The following is a 20,856-nucleotide window of genomic DNA, read 5'->3' on the forward strand; positions in this document are numbered from 1 at the left end:
CATGTAAGCGTTGTAAATATTTTGATATGTATTACAAAATGCTTTGAGCTATAGTTAGTGTCAAAAAAGTTTTAAGAGTATCTCATTTCCCATGGAGAAGATGGTTACGTGAAGTAAAAGTCCATAATATAAGAAAGAAGATGAAAGGAGGTATCTTATCTAACTTACAATTTTCAGGCAGGTCTTATGGTCGTTTATTGTTGTCCTAAAAATTGAACTAATTGTGAGTTTAGCAGGAAAGAACCAAATTACTTTCAGTTAAAGCTGCTGAAGGGGATTAAGTCGTCCTCAAGTTCAACTTCCCTCCTTATTCTTTTTTTTTTTTTTTTTTTTTTTTTTTTTGTAAATTTTATCTTTCTGCTAAGCCTGGAATTAGTTAAAAATTGGACTCTTCAATTGAGTGTTGATGATCGACAGTCGAGAGATGACATCGTTGAATCAATCGATTTGGAGCTGGCGCGCAAGGATAAAGGGAACAATCGCTGTATTACGTCACATGCGCATTGGCTTGTGTACTCCGCGTCCTATTGAACAGCTCGCATTTCGGTTGCTTCGTTCATCAGTCCTCGGTAGTATAGTGGTCAGTATCCCCGCCTGTCACGCGGGAGACCGGGGTTCGATTCCCCGCCGGGGAGGATTATTTTTTTCACCCTCTTAACTGATTTTACATTTAAATTTTGTATTTAGTGTCTCGACCATCTATTGTATACGATTCGCCGCCGCCACCCCCCCCCCCCCTTCTGTATCGCGGAGCTGTATACGCTGGATCTGCGCTATTGGGAATGTGATTAAGTAGGGCGTTTTAAATTAAACGAAATCCTCTTTGGTTCAAATAACGCTTTTTCGGGTAAGGTACTTTTTTTGAGTGAAATAATTTTTTTCGCCATTCAAATGAGTTTTTAATTAATTGGAAGAAATGTAACTTTGTTAGCGATGACTTTAACTCATTTAATTAAAAAAATACTAATTTGAGTTTTTTCAAAAAAAAAAAAAAAAAAAAAAAAAAAAGATAGAAAAAAGTAAATAAATAATTTCTTTCGGTCACAAGAAAGTTTACGCTAAATTTAAAACAAAAATGGACTTCCAAAGAATGTTCGTCAGATCGATTTTATTTTTTCTAATTTCAACTATTTTTTCACTCAATCACTAACTAACACGAGTATTTCCTCTTTAGGTATTTTTTTCATAACTTATCATCGATCAAGGTAATTTTACTAATCTTTAAAATGCAATATTTTCTCATTGTTCAACGAATTTCGTTCAAAATCACTCTACCCTTCCAGCATGCGTAAGCAGGCGTAGGTAGGGTCACATTATCTGTGCAACGAGTAAAGAGGATACATTCATCTGAAGGGGGGGGGGGGGGGGCTGTCTAATTTTTTCGATTCTTCGAATTCTCAAAAATGTAATAACCCTTATGTAAACGTGTACATTCAGAAGTATGGCTGTATGGAGTTCGTAATTCGATCATATCCAAGAAAACAATCTGCGGGCCTATATTATTTGCCTGTTTCTTTGAAAATTAATAACCGCCTGCAACAATAACCTTCGCCTGCCATCATTAAATATTTCATCACTAATCAACCAGAAAAATAGTCAAAAATATTAGTCAGCAGCTGGAATAAAAGGCCTCAATCGATAGTTACAGACTTACAGGACAGGAACTCGCAGCTCGCAGTCGCAGCACTGAAAGAAAGTTGTTATTGAGCTATCTTGTCGAGCAAAGAAGCGCCTGCAAATTCGCTTGTAGGCCACACGCCATATGATCGTGAAAGCTAGTATCACCAGGTTTGAAGGCTTCTCTCCTATCTGATAACTTTATGGCTCGACGAGTCGACGCTCGGAACATTTGGTAAGATCTTGAACACGAAGATAAACTTCTCCGAACTTTCCCCAGAAAACTTACCAATAATTAAGGCGTATTTTTACGTTTACGTATGGAATTTAATGAGGTGCCGGTATTTAAACGGATTTTCTTCGGAGCAGTGGTTCTCTCCGCTCCATCTTCCTTCGGTTCTCAAAGTATTTTAGTTTTATTTTTGATATATTGTAAATCATTTGTTACTATCCACGCAGGGAAGGGTTCTACAGGATATAGCAAATTAAACAATGGTGGTGTTGCAGCCCGGAGAAGTTAATGTCATCCAAACTTTACATTTACAGCCCTAACATTTCAAATAAACCATCGCGAGTTTCAATTTTGGAGTTCAAAAAACTTAGTTCGGAAACGAGTTGTTTACAATCTTATAGTTTACTATGATCGGGGCTCAAAATTTTCGGGTTATTTGGAATTCAAAAAACTTAGTTTGGAAACGAGTTGTTTACAATCTTATAGTTTACTATGATCGCGGCTCAAAATTTTCGGGTTTATTATAACTTCTTGCTTTTACGCTCTTTATTGCAGATTGACCTGAATTTAAACTTAATTGAATGAAACTCTTTCGATGAATCACTCACTTGATGAATATTAGGGGATATATTCAATCGAAATCTCAAATTCAAATTATTGTACCCAACGTGACCGAAATGGGTATCTTGAAAGATTTACCTCCGTGAACTGTACTAAATTTAAAGTCTTGTATTATTTTAATTAGGAGGACCTCAAGTTAAACCTTTAACCTTAAGTCGATTTCCAGAATTTTATTCTGTTTTATTTTGCCGCCATTACAATTACTCGCGGAATTTCTGCGTTTCATATTATTCTAGGCCTTTTTTAAATTTGGCGCTTACGCGCAGAAAACTTAGCACCGAAACCCGTCGAACAACATGTATATTTACTTCTGGTTTCCTGCGTCCATCAAAAAGGCTCCAAATTCGTATAGTTTTAAAATTTGATTTGACAATCATTCTTGTGAAGGAGATACAATTTTTTTGTTCCATTATCAACATGCGCCTATAGTATTCAGGGTGACAAGTTCCTGGAAAGTCAGGGAATTTTTTCTTCTCGACGAAAAAATTGAATTTTTTTCAATTTCAAGAGACGTCGCGCTAAAAATTTTTCGCGAATGAATGCTCTGATAAATGCCAGCGCCCCCCCCCCCCCCCCCCTAAACAACAAAATGCAAAATCAGGGAATTTTAAAGTTTATCCATTTTTAATCCCTGAAAAGTTCGGTTATTCTGGAATCCCAGAAAACTTCCCTGGTAAAAATTGGCGATAAGAGCTGCGTTTCAAAAAACCATAGGAATTCTTATGGCCGGCTAAAGGAGGCTACAGAAAATCATAAAGCTGGCTGTAGAATGCGGAGAAAATCATACGGCCGGGCTATACGAAGCTATAAAAAAGTATGCAGCCGGGCTATAGTTCCTATCGCCGGGTTTTACACTTTATCGCCTGGCTGTTGCTTTTTCGTCATCGATTAAAAAAGGCTATACGAAATTGTGTATAAATTCGTGTGTTTTGTAAATCATTATGTTTGTTACGGAACCACCTTAATATTTACAAAACACACATTATATTTTCCTTTAATACACATTTTTTTCATCAATTGAATGAGAATAATCCATACAGGATGTGCAAACATTTCAAAATCATGAGTTGAATAACGCTGACTCCGCCAGATTAAATATTAGAGCCTTACACAAAACGGAGCGGCGACGCGACGCACTGGCGCCTACAAACCTAACAGGGATACTTCACGCATTGCGCAACGCGTGAAGTATCCCTGTTAGGTTTGCAGGCGCCGCCAATGCGCGTTCCGCGCTGGCTGCCCGCCTGCCGCGCCGCAGCGTGCCACGGCGCTGGGAGCAACTATTTCACGCCAGAGGTATTGCACAGTATCATACGAAACTGAAGGCGCTCTAATATATTAGAAATGCCAGGCATCTATCAAAAGTACGGAGCTTTCTTCGCAAAATAAATTAAGATACTACGGCCCAAAAAGAGAGGAGTAGTCCAAAATCTCATTAAGTCCTAGCATCCGTAATTAGTAACATTTAGCGTACACTTTATCGCCTGGCTGTTGCTTAATCGCCATCGGCTATAAAAGGCTATTTGAAATTGTGTAGCCGGCTATAGAAGCTATTGGAAATCTTACAGCCGGCTGTAGGTCTGTGGTATTTTGGAACACAGATTCTACTGTCAATTTTTACCAGGGTTGTCACCCTCAACTTTGTAAGACCATCCTTCACCTATCTTACCGACCAATCACAAGGCAAAAAAAAAAAACGATTAGGTACCTTCACTCTACTCGTATGTCAGCGGAAATTTTCTTCGATGTTGTTGTTCATGTTTATATTTTTATTTTTCAGCCCTCGAGAGCCGTCATCGGTCAGTTTAATGACCGAATGTCACCGTTGTCTTTGTGATTCGCTATTGGAGCAACGCAGGTAACCGATTTGTCAGGCGTTGATTTGTGTTGCTGCACTCGTAGTTTGTTTTTATTTTTGTGCTCACTCTTATGCAAAATAGTTTTGTATGCTGATTTAGCGCGCTCTGCAAGTGAGGCCATTCGTAATTTTGGATTGTTTGTCGATGATTTTGTCGGACTTTGTTTACTCTTCGCATTCTTCTTCTATTTTATTTTCTTGTTGATTGTTGTTAGATGTTATCACACTTTACGAGAATAGTAGATAAGTATATGTGTCACGTTGTCTAAGTTTGAAATTGGTTTGCACTCCTAGAATTTTTGAGTTAATCATAGCACCTTCATTGTTTATTCCTATTTTTCAGGATAAATAAAACAGGGTAGTACATTATTTGAACCTTTCATTAGTATTTAAACCTTTAAGTTGCATTATTACATCCTCCGTCGACAAAAACCGGCCAGGATTTCTTACTTTTTACTTTTATTATCATTATAGTATCATTAGCATGTCATTGAAAAATTAACGGCGTACCAGAAAATATATCTGAACTATTGAAGGGAATCTCGACGGCTTTTTATCCAGAATGACGGTATATAAAAAGACATCATTCATAAAAATGTAATGTTTTTTTTATCATCATTTTTTATGGTTGTTTACATTTATTGTTTAATCGAAATATCGCTCCTTTCTCCTGCATTTTATCGCCACTTCTCAATGAAAAATCAAAATATCTTTTTCAAGGAGACCTACGCATGAAAAAAACACCTACGTGTACTTTGATAAAATCTCAAATATATTGATACAGTTTGTTTGTTAATTCTATACGTTATTATGCATTCACTTTTTTTCCATTTTTTTTCATTTTATATTAGAAGCAGTAGGCAAAATTTTACTGCCTCTTTTTTTTATTTATTCATTCATTTTTTGCACGCTTATATGTTGGACAAGAATATAATGTTAGAAAATTCGAATTATTTATTATTCTTACAGAAACTTATAGCTATCGCACGTAATGCTCTCACGAGCCTTCCGTCTCCCATATTCCTTAATTAATGTTATGCATGTGCATGCTAAAAATACGTGTAAGAAAATGAGTCTTAAATGTTTGTTTTTATACACCAACATTATCCTTTTCCTTTTTAAGAGACAGTATTAGATACTTTTTACACTCGATGATGCACGTGAAGGCCACTAGTATTATTTCATCCGACTGAAGAACAGTCATTCTTAATTTGCCCGTCAGAAGTAATTTAAATACCTCTCATACAGCTTTCCCCGCGTTAGACATATAAATCGTGCGTAAGTTTTTCTAATAGGAAGTTCTTCTGCTTCACATGACAGTTTACTTTTCAAATCCTTAGAGACCTTATCATCAGCGCAGACGACTTCCACGTGGCGTGGCGGGGTCACCACGTGCTTATTCAAATTTCCCGCCGCTGACGACAAGGCCTTCAGACCGGCAGACCGGCACAACAAGTAGCTCTCTCTCTGAGCTACTCGCGGTACTTATGTGCTCCGACTTCAACGCGGTACCTCTTCATTTCGCCACTAGATGTCGTCAGCGTCGTCGCCTGATGCGGACCCTGTATTGCCATATTAACAGCATATCATTAGAATATTATTCGCTATGAGAGGCCCGTAAATTTTCAACTTAGTCTTCAGTCTGTTTACATCCAGAGTAGAGTTTTATATATTTTTACGCTGTTTTTCGTATATACCTTACGGCAAGGGGGACAAAAACTTGGAACTCTCGAAGGGTTCATTATAGGGTTGCCACAATCAGGAAATACCGGGAAATATCTGGAAACTTTTAAAAAATAATCAGGGAAAATTCGGAAATGTCAGTATAAATGAAAAAAAAAGCAAATGAAAAATTGTCAAGTCACCTATTTTTGATTTCTAAAATGGGTTTGACGTTTTGAACAACGAAGCTTACCTGAAAACTGTTTCAAATGATGTCTTTTCAACCATCTGTTGTATATTTAATTGTCAGGTAATTTTACCAAAATTCGTCAGTGAAGCCAGGAAATTTCTTTTTCTAAGTTCTGTGGTAGCCTTAAAGCGCAACGGAGCGAGCATTTTCTCCAAGTACTAGTTCATGACGTAAAAAATAAATTGCATTCTATGGGGTGGCGAGGTGGCACAGTCATGATTGTTGAACCCTACTCGGTGGCATGTCTCTAAAAGCGACACCTACGACGTGGTGGAGGTCCTTGATTTAAATAAAGCTACCGCCAGGATCAAGACCGGAAGAGTTAAGTGATGGACAAAGCTGCGAGCTGTGCGACGCACTCAATCTTCTCCATAAGGAGGCTACTCTTTTACGCGCCTTTTAACAAGCTTTGCTAGGGCTAGACAGATCCAAAGATCTTGCAAATTTAAAAAATATCGGTGCATCATGTAATCAAATGAATTAACTTCGAAAAAAAAAAAAAAAAAAATAACAGTCCTAAAATAAACCTCGCACTTTATGTACTGTTGTCAATCGGACCGGGTCTGTTATTTGGAACAATCCGAAGGAGTATCCTCTCTCGCTATAGAATGTTAACCGTGTATTGTTTGCATTTGCGTAAACATGACCTGACGCCAGTTTGTGACGGTTCCAGTAAATGACCTCACCTTTGCACGTGAGGTTTTATTTTTTCATACTCCTTCTAACGATGCAGTGAAAGGCAGGGGTTGCAGCGTGAAAAAAAAGTTTGAATCCGTGCCCTCCCTCTGGCGCTATGTCAAGGCCCGTCCCGTCCAAAAGTTTGGTGTGGCTAGAGAATAGTTTTCCTGGTGTAAAAAACCTCTGAAGTCCAGGACCGGTTTTAGGGGGTGGCCACATGGGCCGCGGCCCATGGCGGCAAATTTTGCAATTTTTTTAAATGTAGGTATAAAGAAAAATCGGATTCAGAAAAAAATACAAACGGGAAAAGGTGACAAAATCTCTCATTTCCTGAGAGTATATCTCTAATTTTGTCGTCTTTCTGTGATACAATAGACAGCACCTTTAATTAGTCGAGTTAAGACTAAGAGAGAAATCGAACACGGAATTTGGCCTGGAACGACGCGGCGCTGAGAGCAATGATGACGAGAACTTGAGATGAAAAGGAGAAACCCACGGCGCGGCGGTCGGCATGTAACACGTATTAGCGCCTTCAAGACTGCATGAATACTTCACGCATTGCGTCAAAGACAGTGCGGTCGCTGCGGTCAGCAGCGGACGGCGTGAAACACATAGCGCCTACAAGACTGCATGAATACTTCACGCATCGCGTCAAACATAGTGCGGTCAGCACGGCGCGGCGGCGGAAGTTAAAATCATTAAACCACATTTATGTTCGTTCTTTCATAATTTTTTCGTTCATTTTATATGAATGGAAGACCTTGTCCACACAGAGATAGGTTTAGGTTTATCTTTCGCGCCAAGTTCCGTGAACTTTCGCTCGTAGTGTTGACATAGCTTTCGCAAAAAATGTGTCCAACACGAGTAAATGCGTCTTATGCATCCCTCCCCCTCCGGCACGTTCACTTGATCGTTCTTATTGATGTTTCAAAACGAATGAGACGGGGGCGGCAAAAAATTTGCAAAAGATTGTCGAGGCGAGAAAAGGCGGGAATAGTAGTCACTCTGTGTAATATTCTAGGAAGCTATAACGTTTGCCTTCAATTGGGAGGATAGGCAAAAGCGGGTCCGCCAGAGCCGCAATAGTTGTATTCGCAGATTGCACGTAAATCATCGTTGTATTGGAGGAAGGTTCACGGCGGGCGCAGATACATCACTTCATTCATTGAACATTTTTAGTCAAGGTTAACCGATCAAATATCACAATTCGCGTGACATGATGCACTTACACTTGACCTTATTAGATCTTTTCACTCTTCTTATGAAAGACGTTTTGAAAATAGCATCAAAAAAGTCGAAACCTCTGCCGATTCCTTTTTTTCTCCTCCTGTTTTTATCGAAAGCATGAATAGGCAAATTCCTCATTTTTCCAAAAATTAATTCCAGCCTATTTTGTGTCATAGGGCCCTCATGACCTGATGGTTCTTAATATCAAGTCACTGATTTTCAGAATTATTTAATTATCTTTGAACTTGATCAGATTTATAATCGATGCTCACCAATATATTTTCCCGATCTTTACTAATGTACTTATTATCTTTTTGTTACAGGTTAGTTTAAGACACATGCACTCATATTCTCGACAAAAAACCTGTACCATGCCTACTAACGTAAGTCTTGCACATTTGAAACATGCTTATTGCAAAAAAAAAATTACAAAGTAACAACATTTTTGTCATAAGTTTTGTATAAAGCAGTGTAGAGAGAGCCTCCGTTGAGAGTTCTCTCTTTTGAATAAAACATATTTTTTTATTCCTAAAACCCAATGGTTGGTCTATGTAACCAAACTTTTTTTATCAGTTCTTGTAACCTCATAAGTTCGGTTATACAAACTGAAAGTTGGATTGTACGAACCGAATAATTGGGATGATGTAGAATACAAGTTCACCTCATTTTTTGGATATATCCTCTTGGAAGTCAAATCATTGTACCACGGTTTGGCCCAATCTCACTTTTTCCACCTTGCGTTAAAGTCTCCGAGTCAGCCGAAAAGAGTTCTCATTCTCCTTCATTTCCTGGGAATGCAATTTTACCTACTTGAAAGTCGAAATAATTGTATCACGCCCACGCGTGTGGCACCATCCAATTTTTCTACTGTGCGTTAAAATCTTTAAGTAAGCGGAAAAGATACCAAGCTCTTTTTCATTGTTGTGGATGTGTGAGAAAGTTTTGTTGCTTCGTAACTGTGACCTGATCTGTGAAATGGGACCTCGCCTTCCAGAAAAAAATTTCCGAAACTTTGAAATTTGATCGAAAAATGATCGCGGAAAGCGCCTGCTAAACTGCAGGTATACTTCAAGCGTTGAGCCGTCTCCTCTATCTGTATTTGCGCTCTCGGTTTTTGACTGGCAATCAGTGGCGTGGCGTGCTTCGCGATGTATCGATTGATCTGCCATTTAAACCAATGGGAAAGGATCGATAAACAGGGTGTTCGTAACGAACACATTAATAATCGATCCTTTAACATGGCGTCAAATGGGAATATATCGAGAATCGATTTGTCACGCCTCGCCACTGCCGCAAATCGTTATAACAGTGTGAGTTCCGAGATGCTTACGCTCATACGTTGTTTAAAGATGTGCGCGTACACAACATCGAAAGGTGTACACGAAAATGAGGCGTATTTTGATAAAAACGTATTCACTTTTATATCATCCATTATTCAAGGTCGTAGCCCACGCAATTTTCCCTCCACCTCCGCAAACGACCGATAGGTCATTGTTTCGTGAAGATTCTTTACCCCTGCTCATTCGGCCTTCTTTTTGAGCACGACAGTCACTGCCGTACCATGGAAAAATGCCGTATGAATATTCAAATGATGCAAAGTTTCTCCAGATAAAATATTTATTTTTGCGGAAAAGTAAGAATATTTTCCTTGAGATTTTCTGATACTTTAGATCAAAGCAGCAATGACATTATCTGGAAAATTGGCAGAAGATTATTTACAAGCCTCTCTGGGTATTCTTACTTTTCGGGGACAATTTGGCAACGTCCGAAGACTCATACGGCGTTCCTCTTTAGCATGATGGAGTATGGCACGCGACTCATCCCATTGACTCCGCGAAAATACAATTAATCATCAGATCTCGCGAGTGGAGTCAGGAATTTCTCGGTGCGATCTTGAGGTCCTCTGTCAGCCGGATCGCACTCGGTATTCTGCGAATTCAAGATAATCAGCACGTCCGCTCCCCAACATCCTCGACGCGCCGAAGATTCTTCCATATTATTCCGTTAAATAGAAATTTTTACACAAAATACAACATCGCATATTGATGCAATTTTCCGGATTGCAGGGTTTGCGGCGTTGGCTCCAATGTGTAAGAAACTAAGTCAGTCCTGGCACTTGGCAGAAAAGTTTTTTATTTTTCATTTTATTTTATTTTATTTTTTCTCCTTTATAAAGGATCTGCATAGATACTATATCCAGGGCACACTCTTTACACATTGCACCCTACTCTGCCGCGCCAAGGAAAAACACCGACTTTGAAATTGAAGACATTTTTGAACTCAGTTGAAACTTCCTGAAAAATTTTCCAAAAGTTCATGAAAATTTTTGAAGGCTCTCTTAGTTCGGTTTCATGAACCCCAAAGGCACGGGTAGGGGGCCGCAATTAGTTTTTTTTTTTTTTTTGCATTTTTCTACTTCTCATGGCTAGTGCTGAGTAAAAAGAATGGAAAATGATTGTAAAAGGAAGGAAAAATCATTTCGGTCGCCGCGGGGCGACACTCTTTTCGCACAAAGGTGACGTTTCGGTAGCGATGCGACAGTTGGCGGCTTTCTCCTGTGGCCAGATTTTGAGTGTCCCTATCTTCAGCATCTTAACATCTCAATAACGAACACGCGACGCATAGCCGCACGGTGGCCGAACAATGGGCGTCTTAGGGTCCGAATAAGCGGTAGAAATGCTCTATTTTTATGATATCGTTCAAGCTATCATTCGCAAACCATCCACGGCGGATTTTCTCACCCCCGGTGGTACTTAAAGAAATTATGTTGAAGCATTTTCATGGCACCATATTACGAATTTATACTATACATATTTTCAGAAAATTTGCGATAACGTTCCAAAGATACTTTTTTGTGAATATTTACAAGAATGTTTTACTTAAATTTAATAACAATTCAAATCTTGCTGAACATTTTTAACTTCTCAATTTTTTTCTTCAAAAGGAATTTGATAAAAGGATGAATGAATTTGGCAGAGCCGTTACCTACAAATAATTTTATTATTTTTTAAAACCTTCAAATATTTTTACAACTCATTCCAAAGATCGTAAAGAAATTTAAAACAAATTGGAAATTATTTTACACACATATGAGTCGCTTTTATAGCGCTCTTTGGCGCTTTACGACGCCTAATCGCCACAAAGCTCGGTCTTCCCACAGGTCATCAGGGAGTTGACACTCCCTCATCTCATTTAACACCCCCTGTCGCTAACGTCTCACTGGGCGTCCCATACGTCTACGGAAATTATTTTGATTTTACTATTAGAAAAAAAAAACACACACATCAGTGTGTTGATTTTACCGGAAATGTCCACAAACTTAGCTACAACGCTCAAGTATGCTTTTTTGCGAATATTTACAAGAATTCTCCAAACCTGAGGACAATTTACATTTTGCCGGACGTTTTTGAAATTGCCTCTTTAAAATTTCAATTATTTCTTCGAGGACAATTTGATGAAAATATTAATGAATTTGGCAGATACCTACAAATATTTTTACAACTTTTTCCAAAGATCGTTTTTTTTTTTTTTTTTTTTTTTTTTTTCTTTCTTTCTTTCAAATCGGAAAATATTTTGATTTTACTTGAAAAGATCAATTTTTGGTCAGAAACGTCGTGTCCGTGGATCACGCTCTGGTTTTCTGGTTTTTGACCACCGAGCGGGCGGTGCGGCGCGACGGCCCCCGTCGGGCTTCGCGACCCCTGCGTCTGCTTTCTCTCGTGAGCTGCGGAGCAGTCACTGCCATCCACTTCCCAACAGTCATCTGTCGCTCTGTCCCCGTCCGTCCACGCTCCGTCCCGTCAACGTCCAGTTCCTCGCCTTCGAGTCCGAGTCCGAGTCTTCCTCCACCGCGGTCCCCGGTTCGAACCCCCGTTTTCGTCCCTGTTTTCCGCCGCGACCCTCGCGCACGTCCCTCCTCGATCCGCGCTCCTCCAATTTCAGTGCCCTTCAGTGTTGTTCCATCCCTCGGGTCATTCAAGTGAAACCCCTTTTTTTTGCGTTACGACGTCGTAACGTCTCGTGCAAGGGAGAAAAGTGTCTCGATCATCGGTAAATGATTTTTTCAAGTCACTGGAAAAAAAAAACACATTGGATCTAAAGTCCAGACTCTTGAAAACATTGACAAGAAAACATACTCTTGATTCAATCAGAATCTAGCTTAAATCGAAAGGAAATCCGCCCAAATTTAGAGGCCTGGTTCTTGATTTAAGCAAAAATCCGATTGAATCAAGAGTATTTTTTCTTGTCGATGTTTTTAAGAGTCCGGACTCTAGATCCAATGTGTTTTTTTCCAGTGTTCGTCGTTTCCCGCACTGAGAAAAAGCTGTGGCTTATGAACCAATTAGTGGTTCATATGGAACATCATTAAAAGTTATTTATGAACTAATGATCATCGGTCTGTGAATCATACTGTGGTAGCTCGTACCACAGTATGGTATCGATACCATAACTAAGGTATATGTACTATTATTATTTGTTCCCATCACTACTATCAGTGATGTTCCACATGAGCCACCAATTGGTTTGTAAACCATATATTTTTCTCCGTGCGCACGAAGGAACGTAACTTCATTCCAAGCTTGTAAAATTGACTCAAACGATTCAATTTTTATAAGAATAAATCTGCATATTTTTGTTGAAAATTTTACCTGTTTTTGCATGAGATTAGAAGAAAAATTTAAACAATTTCATTTAGAAACTCTCCGAATTCTCCTCGGAAAACGATAATTTGGGCGGGAGAAGGTGGTATAACATTGAAATGTAGTTACGTTCTTTCGTGAGAGAAACGACGCAATGTAGAATGTTACAATTTGAAAACTTTAAAACTGAATTACATTAGGGAATCATTGTTTTTGGCTTATTCCAGAAACAACAAATGTGCGACGTTAACATGGCTTAGCCAAGATGGGGGTGGTTTAGACTTTATGACTGGAAAAACTTCCCCCAAGAACATCATTTTCCGTGATTTCATGGGATTTTTTTTTTGTTTGGACTCCAGTGAGAATTTTTTGACCGTAGACCCCCACCCATGAAAACTTGTGTGCTACGACACTGGCGGAAAGCTATAAAGTCAAAGGTTTTAGGGCTCGAAGAATGATACATCATCAACGAATATTCAACAAACATGGGCACAACAAGAAGGGAGCCGGGGCGAGAACTTGCACCCAAAATTCTACTTCCCCCGCCCCCCCATAAATTGTAATTGCTTTTGCAAGATAAATGCAACTGGAAACTGAAATTTCTTTCATCTTTGCAATTTTATCTCGATCAATTTATTGTTCGGTAAGAATGCCTAATGCTTTTGAGACGTCTACTTTTTTAAAATTTCCAGAGGGTTTCTGGACCTTTCTTTTGGGACTAAGGGAGTCCCTCCAAACTTCTCTTAATTAGGTATTTTTTATAGACCAAGAACCCCCTTGAAATGGTGCTACTTTGTGACCCTTCCCCCCAAAATCCATGTTCGGCCCATGTCAACAAATAATTCTAACTTCATTAAAGAAAAATATATTTTTACATTTTCATTTTGTGCCTTTAAATCTTAAGATTGTAATAGGATTTAAAGTACAGCAACTGTCTAATGAGCGATGGAAGGGGGAAAACCCTCGAGTCCATTGGGTAAGACCGTTAGTCGGAAAGATAATAAAATCACCACAAACTCAGCAAAACCGGCGTTATGTAACGTTGTAGTCGGCAGGTTAACGCTTCAGTGTATTCAAAAGTTGTTCAAAAAACTTATTACCTATGCATGAATGGCTTGAGATTGTTAGTGGTTAAAAAATAGTGTAAATGATGCGAAAGGTCTGGAATAGCAACGAACCTGAAATCCATCGCCACAACTAGAATACATACCGATATCAATTCTTATAAAGAAGTAGAACCGCATACGACATGAAGACGTAACTTTATTTTATATTTAGATTTATTTAAAATTAGAGGGTCTGTGTAGTTTGAGGTTCCATGACTTTTCCTCAAAATTTTTTGCATTTTTTTCGAAAGAAAAGTTGAAAGATGAGTTGTCATTTATGTAATAGGTTTAGAACTCTCCGAATTAGCCTGCATTAGATGAGCATCATTTGTTTAAATGTAACAACCCTAAAATTAAGAAATCCATTTTCAAGTAATTAATTTTTGTTCTTGCAATTTTAAAAAACATGGAGAAATTAACCCACATAATTACATCACTTGTTTATAATTTGCTACGGAAATTCACGAAATTGCTCTGCCGCCTTTTAATGGAGTATTTTTACGAAAAATGTTTGTAGCTTCAGATGAAACTGCGAGATGATTCGAGTTCTCATTAATTTCACGATTCTCTGCTGGTATAGGAAATAGACAAAAAAAATTGATCCCAAAGTGAGAAAATTCACCGCACTGTGACGTCATCATAGGGCGTTTCTTCCCTTTTGAACTCATACAATTCAGCATATGCAATCATTCTCTCATGGCCGATCCAATAATTATTACATGAGACCAATTCGAGGATAGTCATGTGGTCAGCTCTCTCAGTATCGTTTTTATTTTATAAAAACATTTCAGACACTAACCAAATCTCCATTCTTTACCGAGAGAGATCAGCGTAAAATTAGTGCTCTATTTTTTTTTTCTGAACCAAATCCGTTCATTTAAGCCGTGTGATCGACTTTATTAAGAACCCTTGGATTGACGTCAGGACTAAAACACTCTTTACTACCGGCTGAAGGTTAAAAGTTGGTTAGACCGCAAATTTTGTCTCGCCAAAAGGGGGAGGGAGGGAGGGAGATGTAGTGAGAAAACACAAAGTTGTCGCCATGAGTGATTCATGAAACGCAAATGTCACCATAATAACCGCGAGTAAAATGAAAGTAGGTCACAACTTGGCATGACCAGTCGACCATTGAACGAATTGAACTTACTTTTTTACAGGAATTCCTAACGAGCTATCGGAATTCAAATGATTCAGTCGATGACTGTTAAATCGGAATTTTATCCTCCTACATTTCCTCCTATCGAACCTTTTTACCGTGTGATACCTCAAAAGCTTAAACGCTTTAAATCGTTAAGAGGATTATCACAGTATTTCTCAGGAGTAAAATTTAAACAGACTTGAAAACAGAACGTGAAACTTGGGATTTTTTCGAATTTTGTTTTTAATTATTTCAAAATTTCTATTTTTATGAGCTTCTCCGACAAAGTGAAATGTTCAAGTGACAATAAAGTAACAAGATATTTTGTATCAGTGAAAAAGCCAAACCAATGATTATTTCTCTGGGTGAGTTTCTCGAGGTTTTGTCCACTTTTCCAATAAGCTCTCTTGAAAATACTTCAAATCGCCAACGTCATGAAAAATTCATTTTAAAATGAAGGAGACAACATCTTTTTGAACGGAAATATTTCTTAATGCATTTTTTCAATAAGCTATGTAGATTAGGATTCTAAATTGCATTTCCCTCTAAAGATTTTACTTTCTCATGCAGTGGAGATTTTTGCGGCCGGTCACGTCTCGTTGACTACGCATTCGAGTATCGGGCGGCATGACACACAATGGATCCAGTCAACGGGGGAGGTCGGAAAAAATTTGGAAACTTTAAAACCTCATAACCCTGTTCATACAGAACTTTAAGGTTTTAAAAGTGGTTCCATCGGGTTCCTCGTAAAATTTTCTTCATAAAGCACCCTTCGAAATTTAAAATGTGACGAAATAAACATCAAAATTTTTAGTTTTAGTCACATAGTTCATGTCCGATTGTCCGACCTCTCTGATTGACTCGATCCACTGTGCGACGGATCTGGTTCCTCATCGACGAATCGCATCAACTAACGGCGAAGTCACGGTGACAACGTAGACCTCGTTTTCAGTTTTCCTCCGTAAACCCCCTTCCTCATCGACCATCACCTCATTTCAATCATGACAGTTTTCTACGCCCAGCATCTGGCTGATTAGTGCCTCGTTTGTAGTTCATCGCCGGGAGCTAGAGACGTTGAAATATCAGGGAAAACTTTCGGTCTCTGAAAATTTGATCCTCATCGGGAAAGTGGGAGGGTATATCATTAAGACCTGAAAATTTTAATTTTTTCTGTTTACCAGAGGGTACTCCCCGGACAGCCTCCCGGTCCGACCCCCGATGCGCTTCCTAGCTCATGCAGGCGTTAGGCGTTGCAATAACCCCTGCATGATAGATTTTCTAGTGTAGAGCATGATGATTAGCACTGTATTATTGACGGTCCTTAACATTTTCCTTGTTTTTCCATCTGTAATTTCATTTACTAAGGGGACCAGTGTCTCCTGGGCTAATGCTCTAAAAAAGAAGTAAGAGATCACGGAAACGAATTAGTTACTGGTTGACCATTGAAAAATTTGATCAATATGGTTTTCGGAACCTCCTGATCCCTATTTCTCCCTGCGTCTGAAACTCACCCCTGAAATTTTCCCGTTAACTTATCGTCAAGCGTGCTACATTATTTTCAGTCTCATCCCGATTTACGCATATCGATCTTCTGCGCATCTTATCAGTGTTTTTCTGTTCGTTTAACCTACGGATTTGTGATTAATTACCTACTGAGCGGACGATATTAAAATATAGTCGAAACTTCAGTGGGGAAAAATAGAAAATAAGTTTCCCAGCGTCAGTGTGCGATGACTTCGTCCCCGGAAAGTGGAATTGGTCTGGAAGAGCAGCTCGACCTCAGCAAATTGTGTTTAAACGGATCGGATAGTTTGGATATTCTGGACGTTCAAAAACTTCTGACGATCTGGTGAGTTCCCTCCGTTTTGTCTATCGATCTCCATAGGATACCATCTTTGGAAGAGGGTGAACTGCGGGCTAATTATTGGAATTGATAGACAAAACGATAGACAAAGAAGACAAAAGGGGAATAACGCAATCTTATCGGTGGAAGCAATGGACAAAGGAAAGTGATAGACAAACTAACGGGAACCCACGAAAGACCCTACAGTTAGTCCATCATTCTCTCTCTTGGTCTATAGAAACCACCAATTTCAACAAATAGGATCGCTCCATACTCCTTATGTCTTCTTTGTCTATCGCTTTGTCTATCAATTTTCGGACCGCAACATGTTCATACTCTCCCAATAAAGGTATTCTGTTGGTCACATACGGTTACGCAGATATGCATCAATGATGCATTGATGCATCGGTGGTGGGTCTTAGAGTAACTAATAAGATTCATGGTGCATTATTTTTCTCGTACAAATGCTTATTCTTAAAGCCTCTTTTGTGCTCCTTTTTAACCTCGCAGAACTAGAACCTCCAAAATACTGGAAAAAACTCGATGTGTTGTTTCAAATCATGTTGAGGAGCCCACTGCACCACTATGCAAATCCTTTTTATTTTCATTGCTTTAATGATACGATAAAATTATGTGCATATAGATAAGTGCCCCTGCGTTTGATCAACGGAGACAATCTCTCTAATGGTTTCCCCACGATTATGCCACTGATTTTATTACTTTTTTCAAGACGTTAAATTATAAACGCTTGTCTTTACTCCGAAGAGTCTCGAATTTTCATGAATAAATGTAATTACGGAACAGTCAAGTGTAGCACTAACAGCGAGAAACAGTCATGAGCCAAAAAAATTAGTAAAATATCCATCCTGAGGGATTCTTATCCGTCCCTCATTTTTTATTCAAGCCTATGCTACAGCGGCAACAGCGTTAAAATGACTCAACGCACGTGTCTTCCACTACTTGAAATAACTTTCGTTACTGATTCTCTTCGCGAGCTACGTAGTACGTTATTCAATCCTTACATCCCTACGCGACGTTGTCAAGTGACCAGGATTATTGACATGTATACTTGAACCACACCTGTTAGTGTAAAAAATTGTGAAATCATATCCAGAGTAAATCTGATGCAATTTAAATTAGCTTCGGAGCACTTCTGATTATAACTTGAGTGGAATCGTCGACCGGACTCAGGTGTGCCATTTCACCCGCATCGAAGCAGTGCAAAAAGTTGTCGGGAGGAGGTGAAATTTTCGGAGAGACTTTGTACAATGCCCCCAAAAGAGATTCTCTCAAATGATGGGCTGCTTTTCATTCCAATTAGCGCGCTTATAGTCAGATTTATGGCGCATTTGTTTGTTCTATTTCAAGTTTTCATTCAAAACTTGAGATGACTCTCTTTTTTGCAAAAAGAGGAAAATTATGGAAGTCCTGCACTGTCCTCGTTTAGATTTTTTCCTATTAGTCTATCGTTCATTTTGTTTTAATGGAGAATTTGCTCGCAAATTTTTTACTGTTTCACCGGAGAGTACTCAAACAGTTGATTTCAAATTAATTATTTTTTTCGATCGTGGTAAATAGCATAAAAATAGATTTAAAAGTGAGAAAATTCACCACCGTGTGACGTCATCCGGCGGCATCCCCCATTTAAACGCATGTATTTTAGCGGATTAAATAATTTTGTCGCATCTCTACCAACAAATGTTCAATGTATGAGCCAAAGGTTTCCTCGTGTTCAATTCACTCATAATCAGTAGTTTCCACTGAAACACTAAATTCATCGAAGTTCAGGCACCTACAAATTAGTCGCCCGTCTGATAAAGGGGCGTAACTACATTTTGAGATGAGCCCGGAAAATCATAAAATTGTATGGACGACAGAGTTCATTGCTGAGTGTAGTTACGCCCTTATGTCAGGAAGGCGAAGAATTCTCCATTGCACGAGCGAGTATTCACCCATTCAAGACACCCCGTACGAGCCAAGAAGGGGTGTCCCAGAAAAATTTCGACTGAGTCTTCTAGACTGAGAATCGTTTTCCGACGAAATCCAGACCTAAACTTCATCCTCTTTGTTGCAACTTTGAAGGTAGTAGTCGATCCGAAGAAAAGTTTAGGATCACCGCCGATAAAACATAGTCCTCCTTGCTGAAACGAACAGTGTTCGAAACTCACCTTTGAGTTTTAGGAGCCATGTGACACATCAAGCCCGATTTTTAGGTGAAGATTTTGAAGATTTTTTAGGGGCCAAATTGACTTTTTGCCTACATATTACGGCGCATTTAGTGAAAAGTTAGACGCAATATGTTTTCGTAACAGAACGAGTGAGTAGCTGTAACTTGGGGAAGACAAAAGCACTAAGAATGAAATCGTGAAGAATAGAAAAAGCAAGCTTTCACTTGTAGTGCTGAAAATTCTGAGTTTTTTCAATTCAAATAGATTGGTTTTTCTTTCTTTTTGTGACTTCCTGTGAAAATCCAGATTTTTAGGGGGCAATTTTTAGGGGCTGCGTTGGCGCAGAGCCTTCATTCTTTAGGCGCCATGGCCGATTTTTTAGGCGGATTTGGCGCGTTGGCGCCTGTGAGTTTCGAACACTGGAAATGAAACACATCGGATGATCCTAGTATGAAAATTGATGTCTCTTTCGAAATGCACTCAACGTGATTTGTTGCATCCGTGGACGAGTCTAATGATGGATGATCAATTAAAGTGATGCAAGATCCTGCGACCGGTGAGTGGCGAGCTCCGATGAAGAGCACGTCATCACAGTTCTGCTGGCCCGCGAATTCCCCGAAGTCGCAGACTCCGATTCAGAAATCGAAGGTAGACAAAATGTAAAACGAGGAACCCTCTCGCGAACGGTGCCACGTTCAGGAGTATCTTAATTCGAGCGATTTTCGAAGAAAACTCGGTTTTTAGCGAGCCGCTCCGCATGTAAGAACTCATCGGCTACCGATTTCTAATCAACATAGCGAGCTCGATTTTCAACGCCGGCGCCGAAACTTCCCGGGGGCACGCTGAGCTGAGGACCGCGTGGAATTTTGGCCCCCAGTCTGAGACGACCTCGCGATTACGGCCACGCGAGACCGAAACGCGAGATGCCGCGTTGCCGGATCGGACAGTCCTTCGATTATCGATTACTCACACATTGAGAGTCAGGTCTAGGGGCCGAAAGTAAACAAACGCTCCAGTTGCCTCAGCTTCACTGAAAAAAAAAATCTCGGTGTATTTACTGAGAAAAGGATATAATTACCAAGAATTCAGGGTTCTATTTGGTCCCAGTTTTTTCTTGGTAAAATTACCATTTATGGAATTGGTAATTTTACCGAGAAATCTCGGTAAAATTATTGACTTTCTCGGTAATTTTACTGGATCCCGGTAAAAACGCCAATATTTTTTAGTGACAGTGGTAGAATTACCGAGATAAAATGGCAAAGTTACCGGGAATTGATTATCAATAAAAGTGGTATTCTTATACCTGAAAAAAACAGTAAAAATACCGGTTTTTAGGTAAGCTTACCAGTCTGTCTTGCTAAAATTACCAATAATTGGTAAAAAAACGAGATGGTAAAGGTACCAACGGACCTTGGTAAAAACGCCAAGAATTTTTCTTCTGTGTTCGATCAGTGTTCAAAACTCACAGGCGTCAACGCACCGAATGCGCCTAAAATATCGGCCATGGCGCTTAAAATATGAAGGCTCTGCGCCAACGTGGCCCCTAAAAATTGCCCCCTAAAAATCTGAATTTTCATATTAGGTGATTATTCGAAATTTTCAGAACCACAAGAGTAAGCCTTTTCTATTCCTCACGATTTCATCATTTGTGCTTTTGTCTTCCCCAAGTTACAGCTTCTTACTAGTTCTGTTACGAAAACATCTTGCGTCTAACTTTTCACTAAATGTGCTGTAATATGTAGGCAAAAAGTCAATTTGGCCCCTAAAAATCTTCAATGGCGCCTAAAAATCGGGCTTGGTGCGCCACATGGCTCCT

At 39.2% G+C, this 20,856-nt stretch overlaps 1 protein-coding gene and 1 non-coding gene across 4 annotated transcripts in view; both read left to right on the forward strand.

Annotated features, from left to right (window-relative positions):
* LOC109037958 (NAD kinase) overlaps nt 1-20,856 on the forward strand; it is a 149,744-nt gene that overhangs the window by 37,935 nt on the left and 90,953 nt on the right. Inside the window, exon 2 of one of the 3 annotated variants that reach the window (XM_019052841.2) lies at nt 4,251-4,328. The exons of 1 other annotated variant lie outside the window; for it this stretch is intronic. In XM_019052841.2, coding sequence (XP_018908386.1) covers nt 4,251-4,328 — 78 coding nt within the window. Of the gene's footprint in view, nt 1-4,250; nt 4,329-16,683; nt 16,879-20,856 lie in introns of those variants that run through there. One more of the 3 variants, XM_019052845.2, reaches the window with a different exon arrangement.
* Nucleotides 564-635, forward strand: TRNAD-GUC (transfer RNA aspartic acid (anticodon GUC)). The gene has a single exon. It is a non-coding gene; the product is annotated as a tRNA-Asp (tRNA).

This window comes from Bemisia tabaci, chromosome 4, assembly GCF_918797505.1.
Source record: "Bemisia tabaci chromosome 4, PGI_BMITA_v3".
Taxonomy (NCBI): domain Eukaryota; kingdom Metazoa; phylum Arthropoda; class Insecta; order Hemiptera; family Aleyrodidae; genus Bemisia; species Bemisia tabaci.